Here is a 16,001-nt window from a genome sequence, read left to right on the forward strand (position 1 = left end):
TTTCGTACAGAGTGGTGTGATGTAGTTCTGTGTGGAAGGTTGAGGATGAGTCTGTCTGCCGAGTTCTGGATTGTTTGTAGTCTTCTAGTGAGTTGTTTGGTGAGTCCGTCATAGAGAGAGTTTTCCCACAGTCTAACTTGCTGGTGACTAGGGCATGAGTGACAGTATTTCTTGTGTAATTTAGGGACCATTTGAAGATGTTCTGTAGCATCTTCAGGGTGCGGAAGCAGGATGCATTGATAGCCTTGAATTGTGCCATCATGCCGAGTCTGTTCTTGATGAATATCCCGAGGTTCCGGTCTGTTTGTGCGTGTGGGTCTGAGTTGGCCAGCCGCCATTATGAGTCCCATGATGAGGTGTGCAGAAGACCACTGCTTTTGTTTTGTTACTGTTGATAATGAGATGATTAGCTTACATCCAGTTTGCGACTTCAGTCATGCAGGCGTTGAACTTGTTTCTTGTATTGGTGATCATGTCGAAGAGGGAGAGTTTGGTTGCATGTCGTCGCCTTAGGCTAGTATGCATGCACAGATGACGTTTGTCAGAGGGATCATGTATGTGTTGAACAGGGCGAGGCTGATTCATGAACCTTGTGGCACTCTGCATAAGAGTTGCTGGATCCCGAGGAGTAAGGTGCCAGGCTGCCAGCTTGGGTTGCACCCATTAAGAGAGAGCAGATTCAGTGGTGAGCAGGTGCTTGTTTCTGTATTGTTTTTGGGTCTGAATCCAGACTTTGTTCTTCATGGAACTGGTGGTTCCTGAAAGTGGTTGATGAGGTATAGATTGATTAGCTTCTCTAAGACCTTTGCCGGTTATGGTAGGAGGGAGATGGGCTTGTAGTTGAAAAGCCTTGCTTGGATAGTTTCTTCAGCAGGGGCATGATGGTGGCATGTTTCCAGGTGCACAGGAATGTGGCTGAGTGGTGGAGGCATTGAGGATCGGTGTTAGGTCTTGCAGATCGGTAGAAGTCCTGTGGAAAATGCATGGTGGAGGCAAGGGCCAGATGGAGCCCCAGAGTGAATGGTCTTTATAGCAGCAGTGACTTCAACAGTGGTGATGGGAGGACACAAGGTCAGGGTTTGTTTATCAGCTCCTGTTGAAGGTTGAAGTTGCTATATATGGAGGCGATTTTGTTACAAAAGAATTCTGAGTGCTTGTTGCAAAGGTTTTTTGAGGTGGAGATGTTGAAGGAGGCAGCAGCAAGCACAGGGAAATTATTGATGATGAGAAAGATTTTTGTAAGAAATTTGATTACTGGTTGAGTGGGGGAAAACCCTAATTAAGCTGGAACCACAAATCTTGTCAGGGTGAAGTCACAAGCAAGCCCTAAATTAACCTGTGCTAAACCCTCAGGTAACACATGAGACAGGAACAAAGAGAAAGCGCACCACAAAAAGGATTCAACACCGGATTGGGAAAGTAGAGTCAAATTTAACAAAATAAACAAGACCAATACGACAATAATCCAACCAGTAAAACTGGAGATATGCATTTTAAAGACATTGGTGAACATAGCACCTAGAAACACAAAGCACCACTTGTGGCTATCTGGTCGTGTGAGACTCAGAGAAAGTCACAAGTCCATTCTGACTGCGATGTAGCAGCAGTCTGATTCAGGGACCAAGTTAGTCCTGCTGAAAGAATTACCTTTTCAGTCCAGGGCTAAGAGTTCTGTTTTCAGTGGAAGGGGGTGCGAGAGGCTGGGAGAGCATGGCAGGTGTCTGTCAAAGTAGAGGGAAGGCATTGCAGGTAGTTATTGCTTTAGCGCGAAGATCCTGTTGGCATTGCGGATGGTCATGGGTGGATGTTCGTCTTGATGGGCACTGCGGCAGTCGATGCTGCAGTTGAAGATTTGATTCACTTGAACTTTGCGTTGATGGCTGATGTGACGGGCATGTTCTTGGTGTGAGCTGACCCATTTACATTTGCAAAGAGCCCAAAACTTCAGAGACGTTCAACTGAGCCACACAAGGTACAGAATCTAAGGGGCAACTCTTGGGGGTCAGGGACTCACTCCAGCAGAGGCCAGCATGACTCAGACTGGTCTAGACAGAAGGTCCAGGCAGCAGGTCAACTGGGCAGTTGCAGGGAGCCTCTGTAGCTTGTTATGTGCCTGTAGCTCAGAAGAGATGGCCAACTGGCTGACACTTTAGAGTCACTTCAGCCTTGGATGAAAGGTGCAGGTACAATATTCTCTCTCAGCAAGCAGAGCAGCAGATTAGCAGGGTCGCAGAGTATAAGTCCTCTTGGCAGCAGAGCAGAACAGCATTCCTTCTGTAATATCCACAGGTACAGGAGTGCACTGAAAAATTTGTGTCCGAGGTCTAATATTTATGCCTGGGATTTGGGAGAAGCTTATAAAGCTATCTCTCTGAAGTGCATGGGTTTCCTTTCTCTCCAGTCCTGGCTTTAGAATAAGTACACAGGGTATGCAATCCTTTGTGTGGAGGCAGGATACAACCTATTCAGGTGTAAATGGGGCTGTACCTAACTCTGCTCTCTCATCCTGCCAGTGGTGGCTAATCCAGGCACCCATCCAGGAAAAAACTGAATACATAAGGGGGGGCAAGGGGCAAATGAAGGTCCAGCATCCAGGCCCCAATCAGGATATGTAAATCACAAAGGTATGCAGCTCCTAACAGGAGGGAGAAGCATAAAGCGTCAGATCGGGGTATTCCTCAGGTGCAAGAGCCCTCACACACCCAAATGGGTGTCACGCTTCATCATCGAACAGAACATCATTTGGTGGGTGCTGCAATGCCCAATGGCCCCGCGAGGGGCTCTTTGCCGGAGTTCTTTTGCTTTTTGTTGATATGAAGAGTAAAGTGCAGTGTTGATTGTGATAATGTGAGTAGGCAGGTGTATTGTGGGATTAAAAATGAGTAAGGGATGGCCAATTTAAGGTGTGGGTCCACTTGGTATTGTTTAAAACCAATAAATTGTTAGAAATGGATACAATGGTCCATACTAGTTCAGTCAGTGATCTTTAAAAGAAGATCAACATTTTTCTTGCCTATTTAATGTAAAAGCTGATCATGCCAATTCATCAGGACCAATATTCTAATCTACTCATTGTTAGGTCAGTAAAAGGTTCATAGTACGTAAATCGTACCCAACAGCGATCACAATAGTATGAAGTATACCTTCAGGGTTTTCAGGGTTTAAATATACCTGTTGATGGGTACAAGCCAACACATACAAAAAGCCCACAGACTGCAACAGTCTGCTTCGATATGACAGTCACCACCTCAAACATTTGAGATAATATACCTTTTGGGCAATTTCTGCCATAGTTCTTCACTGCAACTGTAGTTCCAGTAGTGACTATGATCAACAAGCACATACACTGACTGCCAAATTAGAAGCACAACAGTACCCATCTCATTGTATTAAGGTGGCTCGTAAAAGGGCTAAAACAATAACAGGACAGCACTGTTGGAGCCAGGTATGCGCACTCAAGATGATGTTTTGACATATGTGACATTGTTCACTCCGAGCTCCAATAAGGTGAGGAAAATCATTAGGAGGCATTGGCCAATATTCAAAATAGGGTCCCTCCCTTTCTCTGCCCCATATTTTGCCTTTAAACATACGAACAACATCAGAGATACGATCGGACACACCAGACCAAGGGTAACTACAAGACAGACACAGTGACATTTATGGTGTTTGGCACCTGTTGCCCGAAACTTCCTTTTTGAGTCATGTGGGGTCTGTGCCCTTACTAAACCGTCAAATGTCATCCAGCGGGATCACACGCATGTCTGAACACAGAGGTCCCATTCCAACTGCAATTCCAAAAACTGCGTTTATATGATCACATGCCCCTGTAGCAAATGCTACATAGGGATGACTACCCGGGCAGTGAAGATTAGAATCATGAAACACGGCAGTGGTATTACCTGTAAAAATACCACTACCAAAATGAGCACTCATTACCTTGACACACAACATTATCCTGAAGACTTATACCGGGCAGTGTTAGAGGCACATTCGCAGATGAGCAAGAACACGCTATTCCGTAGGGAACACAAATTTATTTTTTGTCTGGCCACACACCAAACAGGGCTCAACGACAACATCCCCTGGGGTGAGATAACAATGTGAAACCTCACCCATACCAACTGGCACATTGCCCACATTTTGCTTGTACATAGACAACACCATAGAGGAACACTTCCATGGGGCTTACAGGAATACCCACACCCTGGTTTGGACTCCATCTTGGCTCTATGCCTAGCTTCACCCCAAGTCACCTACTGCACATTTCAGGGATTAATCCCCCGCTTGGCCAGAATCTGTCACCTGTCCAATATGGTTTCGCAGCTATACCAGTTCCCAACCGGTATACACTTTACGAGGCCTTGCCCATTCTCCCACCTAGACTGCCATGAATTATGTCACCCTACATTTCTTTTATGAACCTTTCCCTGTGATCACCAAGGTCTTAACATCTGTACAAGGCAGCGCACTACTACCCCATGGCAGCTTGCTGCTGGGCACATTGCCATAGAGTGCTTAGCATTGACAGTCTCTCCCTGTAATAATCTGAGTCCTGACTCTTACTCCTAACAGCATAACTCTTACTCCCAACAGTGCTGCACTCCTGTGAGCAGGACACATCACGGATAGATGCCCCATTGATGAGCACCTTCAGACTCCCCCATGATTATGGAAGTTTGCACTTCATTCTAAGACAAGGTGCCACTTCCTAGACAGTGCTTAGTGTGGAACACATTGTTTATGGATTCTCCAGTGGTCAGCTCTCTCCTTGTAACTATGAGAGTTTTCACTTTTCTTAAGTCAGTGGGCAACTTCCAGATGAAGCTCATTGCTGTTCATATAACCCAGAGATGCCCTTGTGGTATGTGTCCCCAGAAGCCTTGTGGGTCTTCTATTTGTTCAGGACTTCTGGGGCCTTTTAACTGTAGACAAGTTTATTTGAGCTTGGCTTTTCTGAATGTGACCCTTTTTCCTGTCCATTACATGAATAGAAGTAAATGTTTTCAATAGGCCATGGGCTACATCCAAGATGGCGCCTGCACCTGGACGGCCACCCCTGCAACATTCTAGTGGCCTCATTTTGCTGTAAACACTTGGACACACGCCGTTTGCTTCATAAAGGCCGCCCACTTTGCACACCAGATACCTCTGTGGTGGCAGAGATTGGGGTAGGTCATTTACAAATCACGCTCTCGACAAACTGTGAATATTGACTTCCATGGGCTAGCTCTCTTTGGATATTAAATCTTACTTACTCGATTCTGAGTAATGCTCATATATGTCTCTCTTTAGGTTGCTGAACGCCAGCGAGCATTTTTCCCTGCCTGTTTATGTTGGGGTATAGTACTTCCCTTCATATGGTAAGCCTCTCTATTTGGGACACAGGATTTTGCCTTATTCATTGCCACTGAACTGGGCATTTGGCCTTTTGTTGTGTGTCACATGTCTTTTGTACGTGTGTACTTCTTTCTTTTTTTTGTCAACTGTTTTGTTGTTTGGTAATTCCACACCTGCGTCATTAGGGTAGAGATGGCCTCAGCATCCACCATTCCAATTGCACAGCATGCCACTGAAAGTGAATATGTTGATTCATGGTTTACTTTCTCTTTCAGGTCTGTTTTCAAAACACTGAAGTTATTCTATATACTGTTTTGATCACTGTTGGGTTCCGCCCAGGGAGAAGCTGGCTATGATGCGTTTCTTGAATGTAGCTGATGGGGGGAGCCCCTGTAGGTGGTGCAGCTGATGGTATCTTTAAATTTGATAGCAACTCCACCTCCAGGCTTGTGCCTTGTGAACTAGAAGCAAGCAGGGATGTCATTAGCATTTTCTGGATTCTTAGGTAGGGTTCGGCCATGTTTCTATAAGAAAGAACAGGCCCGGACCTTGGCCATTGAGTAGATTGCATATCACTGTAGCATGTTTGGTGAGCAAGCTTGTGTTGAGGGGCAGGCATGCGAGTCTAACAAGTTGTTTGGGTTGTGTTTAGTCTGTGTGAGTGGGAGCGGTGGCTAGCTTGTGTGAACCTGAGCATGTGGGGTGCTGGGCGCTGGTGGTGTGGGAGAGTGTATGAAAACTTGCAGGAGGTGCATATGAATTCTCCTTCCATGTTGTGTGGTACTGTGTGGCAGCAGTACGGCAAGCTGTATCCGGGGTAAAGAGCCAGGGTAAAGAGCACAGAGGAGCTCAGCAGCGTAGCAATGGGTAGGGGTCAAACTAGGGTCAAACTAGGGTTCCCACCAGTGGGTGAGGTCCAGCCACAGACAGACACAGATGGGCTTGACTTTGCAAAGTCCGTTGCATGCCTCCTGCTTCAAGTCACCATCACATAGGCCCTGGGAGGAGGGGAAAGCACAGGATATCGTGGGTGGGACTCAGTGATGTTCCTTCCTGTGCAGATGGATGATGGGAAATCCGCTGATGCCATGTCCTGTACAGATGGACAAATTAAGTTCTCTTGCTTGGTTTCTTCTTTTTAAGACAGTTTTGGTGGGAAACCATAGATGTCGCTAAAACTGCAGATGGATGATAGAAAATGCAATGAAGTCACTTTCTGCGCAGATTGTGATGGAAAATCCAGTGATATCACTTCCTGTGCAGATGGGCAATGCGAGTGCAGATAGTCTTTTATACGAGGGGCATTTTGTATAATGCTTTCAAAGTTGTTTGCAGTATGTTGAACCATGCTCATGTAACAGAAGAACATCTGTTTTTCATCACTTCACTATTTCTTGACAGTTTCTTAAATTCACCATTCACCTTGTAAACTAAGGTGAACAGCAAAGTTAACTTTAGGTGTGAAAAATGCTTAAAGTAGTTCATTCTAGTTCAAACCCTCAACTACAGACCACCCAGCCCTTTTACGGAAGCCATCATAGACTTCATCACCTCCCAGGCTTTCGTATCCACCGATTACATCCTACTCCGCAACCTCAACTTCCACCAGGACAACCCCAATAACCAGAACACTGCATCCCTTCTGGAGAACTTCACCAACGTAGGACTCAAGCAGCTAGTTACTGCTCCAACCCAAGCAGCAGGACACAGTCTTCTCCACCAGTAAAAACATCACCTACAGCCACACCACCAAACTCCTCTGGACCGACCACCACTGCGTGCACTTTGCCTTCACCAAACCCATCATACACCATCGCCCTCACCGACCCCCGGCCGAAGCTCAAAGAAGGAACAGCTAACCTCCTCCCTCAGCACTACCGCACTGCAAACAGATGCCGACACCAATACCACCGCATGCAACCTCCACCAATGGATCTCCAACTGCACCAACACTCTAGCAGCCCTCAAGAAGGCACTCAGCAAGCAACACTCCAAGAAAGCCAGCTGGTTCACCCCTGCCCTCCACGAGTCCAGACGCACCTGCAGGCGACTAGAGAAGATATAGAAGAACAACAAAACGCTGGAAACCCACACAGCCTTTCAAGCCGTGATCATCAATCACCAAGTCCTCCTCAAAACTACTAAGAAAATGGCCCTGCAGGACAGAATAAATGCCAATGCACACAACAGTAAAGAATTCTTCACCATCGTCAAGGAGTTTGCCAGGCTCACCAGTGAGACCACGGATGTCCCCCCCTCCCAAGACGTCTGCGACAAATTCATCACCTTCTTCCACCACAAGATCAGACTTATCTATGACAGCTTTGACACCCAAGACCCTCCCATCAAGCCTGACATGATCACACCCAACAACACTGCACCCTAACCGATCCTGCTCAACTGGACCCTGTTCATCACTGACGAGACTCCCAAGACCATGGAGAGCATCCACTCTGGAGCCCCCATGGACCCATGTCAACATCACATCTTCCACAGAGCAGCCACTATCACCAAGCTCAGTTGCATTATCAACTGCTCCATCAAGACCGCTACCTTCCCCGACGACCGGTAACCCGCCGAGATCTACTCTCTGCAACAAAAACAAATCTGCTGACCCTCACTTTCTCAGCCAAGGTCATTGAGAAGGCCATCAAAGCCTAACTCTCTGAGTTCATTGATGCAAACCATGTCCTGGACATCTCCCGATCCTTCTTTAAGGAGCAACCTCAGCACCGAGACTGCACTCCTCACCGCCACTGACGACATCCACTCCCTCCTTGACCCGGGCAAAACCAGAGGCCTCATCCCCCTGGATCTCTCAGCCGCCTTCAACACCCTCACTCACCGCATCCTAATCAAGAGACTCCACAATGCCGGCATCTGCAACAAGGCCCTGGACTGGATCCACTCCTTCCTCCCAGGACAAACACTGTGGGCCCGATTCACAGAAGTAACTTAAGACAAAATCCTAAACTTACTACCATTTTGGTATTCATAGAAGGCACTTACTCATTTTGGTATTCACAGAAGGCACTTACTCATTTCGGTATTCACAGAAGTTAGGAGTCCTAACTTTAGGACTCCTAAATGCCTTCTGTGATTACCAAAATTCTTAAAGTTAGGATTTTTCTCAGTTTAGGAGTAGTAAAGTTAGGAGTCCTAACTTTACTACTCCTAAACTGTGAAAAATCCTAACTTTAAGACTTTCGGTATTCACAGAAGGCATTTAGGAGTCCTAAAGTTAGGCGTCCTAACTTTACTGCTCCTAAACTGAAATAAATCCTAATTTTAAGACTTTCGGTATTCACAGAAGGCATTTAGGAGTCCTAAAGTTAGGAGTCCTAACTTCTGTGAATACCGAAATGAGTAAGTGCCTTCTGTGAATACCAAAATGAGTAAGTGCCTTCTGTGAATACCAAAATAGTAGTAAGTTTAGGATTTTGTCTTAAGTTAGTTCTGTGAATCGGGCCCAACGAGTCAGACTACCTCGGTTCCTTTCCAAACCCACAGAGATCAGCTGCAGAGTCCCCAAGTGCTCCTCTCTGAGTCCCACCCTCGTCAATGTCTACATGGCCCCCCTCACGACCATCATCAGGAACTACGTACTCAACATCGTCTCCTATGCTAATGATATCCAACTGATCCTTTACCTCACCAATGAACCAACAACCGCCAGAAACAACTTCCACAGAGCAATGAATGACGTCACCACCTATATGAAGATCAGGATGAAGCCCGAAGTCCTCATCCTTGAACCCTTACCCTCAGCTTGGGATGACGCATGGTGGTCCTCCACACTGGGAACCCCTTCCACCCCCACAGGCCACGCATGAAACCTCTGACTACCTTATACTACCCAGCCTAGAACTCAGGCAGTGCTGTGGTCAATCTATTTACCTGAATATCTTGTATAAAAAACACTGTATATAACCTGCAATTTTGACTTTAACTTTATTTTTCGCCGTTCACGCTGTCCTTCACACCTCTGTATCACTGCGCCACCCACTTTCTCTCCCTTACATGCCCAGTGCTTACCCTGTGTGTTATGGTCATTATATAATTATGTACTGTAGTGCTTCTTAACTACTTTTGAAAATATTGTTTATTTCATCCTACCATTACGTTGTGGTATTTGTGATTTATATCGCTGTTTTCAATTGGCTTGTTTTTAAATCTTTTCCAGTTGAGACATTGTTTTTTGCTATAAACACATGAAACCTCAGCATCATACTGGACTCCTAGTTCACAATAAACCATTAGATCAATGCTAATACAAAAAAACAGTCACCCATGCACTCATCAACAGCAGACTCGACTGCGGCAACAAAGTCTACGCTGGCGTCACCCAGAAACTCCCCAGAAAACTTCAGAACATTCAAAAGGCCACAGCCAGACTGGTCCTTGCCATCCTTCACTGCGGCCACATCTCTGAATACCTCAGAGAACTCCACTGGCTCCCAGTCAGCAATAGGATCACCTTCAAGCTCCTCTTTCATGCCTACAAAGCCCTCCACGATGCAGGACAAGCATACCTGAACTACCGCCTCTCATTCCACTTCTCCATCAGACACCTCTGCTCTGCCCAGCTGGCCCTGGCCACTGTACCTCGGATCCACAATACAGAACAGGAGTAGGATCCTACACTTACCTCACCACCAATACCTGGAACACCCTGCTGACCCACCTTAGACAATCCCTGTTGCTGACACAATTCAGGAAGGACCTCAAGACCTGGCTCTTTGACCGAATACCAAAGCACAGGAAGATCAGCAGCCCCCTCCCCCCACTCTCCTCCCCCAGCGCCTTGAGACCCTCACCGGTGAGTAGCCATGCTTTACAAACCTTGATTGGTTGATTGATGGTTGATTCTTCTATGAAATTCATAATTGACATCGTTGATCAAATTATGTCTATTTTAGTGGAGTGTATAATTGGATTTATCAATCCCTCATATAGTGGAAAATAAAGTGAAACTGATACATTTTTACTGGTCTGAAAATTTGTTTTTTCTTGTAGGCATGTAAGTCACTTAATGGGTGTGGCTTTACGACAAAGGCTGTGATCAGAAGGACGTCTGACATTAATTTACCAGCTGATATAGCATGTAAAATTTCCCCCTTGAAAGGACGATAATTATTAGCAGGTTAATCTTTTTCTAGTACCTTTGTTAGACAGTAGGCAAGGCAATTCATGTTAGAGACAACTAACAAGTTTGTTCTATAGTATCCACGTTGTTTGCCACTTGGATGTCATAGGGCCCCATGCATCAAACAAAAAACCGGTCGCAAACGGGAAGATTCTCAGAATCTGCCCCTTTGCGACCGGTATTTTTGCATTTGGGATGCATCATCCCAAATGAAAAAATCGTAATTTAAGTAATCTCTAAATTGCGATTACTTAAATTGCGATTGCATTTAAGGAATCCCAAATTGAGATTCCTTAAATGCAATGCATTAAAGTAAAAAAATTAGCGATTTCACTAATAGGGTGCGCAAATTACCATGAAGTTTAACTTCATGGTAATTTGCAAAAGCTTTGAGAAAAGCCCTTAGGGCATGAGTGTTCGCAACATATGTGCACAGGTCAATTCCAGGGGTGCAACAGGGTGTCCTTTTGACGCCCTTGCACCCTGAAATTGCATGCGCAATTTGCAAGTGCCTATTGGTACTCGCAAATTGCGCCTGCAATTTGCCATTCATTCCTATGAGCCTGTAGGCCCATAGGAATGAATGGGAAGCTATTCCTTATTTGTGACTCGCAATTTGCGAATCGCCAAATAAATAATGTGTAGGAATCGCTATTATTATAGCGATTCCTACATGCATAGGATTTTGTGAGTCATTAATTGTGAATCCTTAATATTCGCAATTAAGGACTCACAAAATCCTAGCTTGATGCAATAGACTTTTGCTGGCATGATGCAGACTGCACCCCTAAACACTTCTTATTGTGGCATACCAATTTATACATGCCTTCAAAATCAAAATACCTCCTCAACAGAACCTGGAGTTACCTTTATTTTCGCTTCCCTTTCTTTAAACAGTCCCACTGAAATGTAACCTGTCACAAGAGGAAGCAGATAGCAAGGGCTATTTGCCATAAGCCCCACTCTTTTGTGTCACTATCAAATCTATTTATATTTTGTGATACAGTCTCAGCAAAACCAAAGAAGGACCCTACATCACCTTTGTGATCTAAGACTCACAAAACCTTCAAAGATGTGGCTAGAGGCGATACTAAATCCAAACTATTCAAAGTCAACCTTTTCTGTGCAACATAAATACTATGATGGAGGACACTGTGTCAGTAGATTCTTATGTGGATTTGGCATGTTCTTCCGAAAGAGCGGGACTTCACTGGCCAATTCTAGTCACTCCGTTGAAAATATGTCAATTTAGCCTCAACTGTTTTACAACAAACTGGCAATTGAAAACACAGAGTTCCTTCATGTTAGCACCTTACCTTTCTGACGCAGAGGGTTGAAGCACCAGATGGTTTCTGGTTTGCTGTTATCGTAGCAGCAGCCTTTTTCAATGCACTTCTCTTTGGTGATTCCTGGAGAACCGCAATTGTCCCTTGATTTTGGTTCAATGCCACATCTGTCTGTGGAAAACACGTTTGATAACGTTTACTTAAAGAAGACATTTTGCAAAGACAGGTTTGTAAATAAAATTGCAGATTGTCTATCACTATCCACATGGCTGCCTGTATATTAACATTGACCCTATTGTGGATCTGTGGGCATAATTTAAAGATTAAGTGACAGTTGTCGCTGCAGCAGTCGCTGTTTCTCCACCAAAAAAGATGTATGAACCAAGGAAAAAGACACTTTAATGGGCGAACAACGAAGGCCCTCCTCTGGCAGTAGACTTTCATCGCTAGTGGGATTTCCATCTCAAAGGCTGAACACTTGAGATGCACCCACAAACTGAGAACACACTGCCAATGACTAACGTCGACTCTGCCTACCATGCTGGGTGAAGTAGACTATACTGATTGCTAAATGAAGGTTCACTCCCTTTGTGCATCAGAATGCCACATAATTACCTCCAACAGACATAGTGGCAGATCGCCCTCTCAGATCAGGCAACTAATATGCCACTACTTTAAGCACAATTACCTCAACAATGACACCATGGATAGAGCAGCTGGAATATTTTATTTGGTGGTATATCAACCTTTTGCAGCACTCCAAATTGAATATGCAGCTAGAGATCCATGCTGGAAATCTACCATTTCATGGCAGATTTTAGTTGCTGCCCTCCTCCAAATGAGGCCATTAGTCCATTACATAAGTGTAATCATAATTTGCTTTAGAAATGTGCTGAAAAGTACTCCTTACACCGGACATATAATTTACAGTTATATCCTGAGAAAAACCACTATGATAATTGGCAGAAAAGTGAGATGTGCTGTTTTGGGAAATGTGTTGTGGACTAAATGTGCATCAGATTCAGAGGCTCTCATCACTTTTCCTTGTTGTATTCCTGATCATTTCCAATAAAGCTCAAATTGCACAGCTCTTTTATTCAAACCTTATTTTCTTTTACATTTTACTAAATTCAAATGATTTTTCTCTTCATAAAGATATTCTTCAAACTGGCTATTCCATGGATATTTACTTGAGGCCATCTGACAAAGTAGGCTTTGGGATTTTGTGTTAGTTCAATGCCATGTATGAAAACATGGCCTTTTACATATCCTGTCAAACAGCAGCTCCAAAGCCCAATTAATAAAGCAAAATGTAGCAGGCGAAGCTGTCTACCCGAAGCTGTGTTTTTTTTAAATCTAATCCCATATATTTGTGAAGCAGAAATCACAGACAAATCCAAGGGCTTAATTCCAAGAAACGTTGGACCAGATTTACAAAGGGCTTGTGTTGCTATTGTGTCACACAAGGTGATGTAAGGCAACGCAAGCCCTTAAGTGGGATTTACTAAGCCACGAATGTCACTGCCTTGTGTTACCTTGTGGCAGGAAGGCGTTCCATAGATAGAGTGTGGGTTTTCAAACTCATCCAGCCATGGATTTTGGAGCATTCCCACATTTACAACGAGTTCAAAATCTGGAAATGAGTCAATATAGTATGCCTCCTAGGCCCAAGTTTAACAGGGAGAAATATAGTGATTTCTACTCGTTACTTTCTTTTGCTGTGTGTGATGCATTCCGCATCACACATTGAAAAAGGAAAATGTCTTTAAGTATTGTTTTTGTGCATGAAGGTGTCCCTTCATGCAGAAAAACAATGCTGGCTGTAACACAGGTACCCTTGCTTTGCCAGGGTGCCTGCTTTGGTGCCAGGCAGCACACAATGCACCAGCACAAGGAAGAAGAAGAAATGGGCCATATCTTTGTAACTATAGCACATTATTGATGTCTCTCTTTAATGCAATGCAGAGCAGTAAGTTTCCTTTCTGTGCAATGCTGCTTTGCATGAAATGTTAGTAAACCAGGGCCTTTTGATTCTGTCACTGAAAGAAGCCAGACATATTACTGAATTTTCAAATGTCTTTCCCCAGTTTAAAAATCATATTATTAAAGATGTGGACCCTTTAGTGTTTAATCACAAAGTCATGTTGGAGTATGTAAAGTAGTACTTCTCTAGTACTCTTTATTACATGCCCTTTTAAATTGGCCCCAAATCACCCAAGATGGGAATAAAAATGAAATATTCACGGAATATTCATATGCAATAAGTACAGATAGAATGAACAATGCTCTATTTTCAATTATATTAACAGGGAAATGGACGATTTTGGCCTTATAACAAACACATGTAAAAGTAAGCAAATACTTACTTTAGTACCACTTCTCATACCCATGAACGCTTTTGTGAATTGGCCACAATTGGTGTAAGTTTGAGTCACTAACTGATGTTAAATGTGTATTTCCTGCCCTTTAGAACTCCATAGGAAATGGCTATGACTAATGTTTATGAACCAAGACACTGGTTCATATGCAGAGACAGTAACATTAGTAATGAAATGTGACAACCCACAGTTTCGAGTGAGGTTTGGTATATTTATATATCCAGCTCATGGCAAAATATGTCATAACCCTTCAGAATTTGGCTCTTCACAAATTACTTATCTATTTGGACATACCACAGTAGTACATGACTTTATGTTTTGTATATAGGTGTACAATTGTGACAATGTGCCTTTTGGGTCCCAAAGATTTGTTTATCATGCTACAAATGTATTATATTTTAACATTATGTTCATTTTGTAATGGGTTGCTTTTCTGTACTTAATTTTCTAATGTTTTTAGAAACTTTAAAAATGTGTTTGATTTGTCAGGAAGCTACTAATAATCGTGACTCTTGTCATTGAGCTTGACAGAACACTGCACACAGGACAAATTGGAAAGCTATCATCCCATCTGTTTATTGCTTGCTCCGCAGTCTTTAAATTTGAAAAGTGTGGAGTTCACTGTGCAGCTGCCACTAACAAGTCACTAACTGTGACTCCTTTAGAAATCGTTCTATTAGTAGAATGGTTTGCCATCTACAACATATAGTAGGTAATCTGATGTCCCAAATATTTCAGAAAGAGTTGCAGAGAGGAATTAACTGAACCTAATTTAGTTATATACTTGTATGATCCAATTAATAGCTCCCATACAAATGAATTCTCAATTCCAACTGAAACCCACTGACATTTTGATAAGAGAATTTGTCACAGTCATTTCTCTTGTTTACTGTAGCGATTGATAAAAGGTATGAAACTGGAGTTATATAAGTAACACTGTGGTACACAGAGGTGTTACCATGTATCAGTACAAAACCTGTGTATTTAATAAGTGGAACACATTCAAACAAGGCATGCCTATCATTGGGCTACATGTTTATCATTGAGATCATCTTTCAATGTATAAGCATGCTCAGCGGGCCCGATTCACAGAACTAACTTAAGACAAAATCCTAAACTTACTACCATTTTCGTATTCACAGAAGGCACTTACTCATTTTGGTATTCACTGAAGTTAGGAGTCCTAACTTTAGGACTCCTAAATGCCTTCTGTGAGTACCGAAAGTCTTAAAGTTAGTATTTTTCTCAGTTTAGGAGTCCTAATGTTAGGACTCCTAACTTTACTACTACTAAACTGAGAAAAATCCTAATTTTAAGGCTTTCGGTATTCACAGAAGGCATTTAGGAGTCCTAAAGTTAGGAGTCCTAACTTTACTACTACTAAATTGAGAAAAATCCTAATTTTAAGACTTTCGGTATTCACAGAAGGCATTTAGGAGTCCTAAAGTTAGTAGTCCTAACTATACTACTACTAAACTGAGAAAAATCCTAATTTTAAGGCTTTTGGTATTCACAGAAGGCATTTAGGGTTCCTAAAGTTAGGAGTCCTAACTTTACTACTACTAAATTGAGAAAGATTCTTATTTTAAGACTTTTGGTATTCACAGAAGGCATTTAGGAGTCCTAAAGTTAGGAGTCCTAACTATACTACCACTAATCTGAGAAAAATCCTAATTTTAAGACTTACGGTATTCACAGAAGGCATTTAGGAGTCCTAAAGTTAGGAGTCCTAACTATACTACTATTAAACTGAGAAAAATCCTAATTTTAAGGCTTTTGGTATTCACAGAAGGCATTTAGGGTTCCTAAAGTTAGGAGTCCTAACTTTACTACTACTAAATTGAGAAAGAT

General features: G+C 43.2%; 1 protein-coding gene across 1 annotated transcript in view; it reads right to left on the reverse strand.

Annotated features, from left to right (window-relative positions):
- The window catches only part of LOC146801732 (uncharacterized), a 109,377-nt gene that overhangs the window by 67,565 nt on the left and 25,811 nt on the right, over positions 1-16,001 (reverse strand). Inside the window, exon 2 of the mRNA XM_085621199.1 lies at positions 11,803-11,943. Coding sequence (XP_085477325.1) covers positions 11,803-11,943 — 141 coding nt within the window. The remainder of the gene's footprint in view (positions 1-11,802; positions 11,944-16,001) is intronic.

Source organism: Triturus cristatus, chromosome 8 (genome assembly GCF_964204655.1).
Source record: "Triturus cristatus chromosome 8, aTriCri1.1, whole genome shotgun sequence".
NCBI classification, from domain to species: domain Eukaryota; kingdom Metazoa; phylum Chordata; class Amphibia; order Caudata; family Salamandridae; genus Triturus; species Triturus cristatus.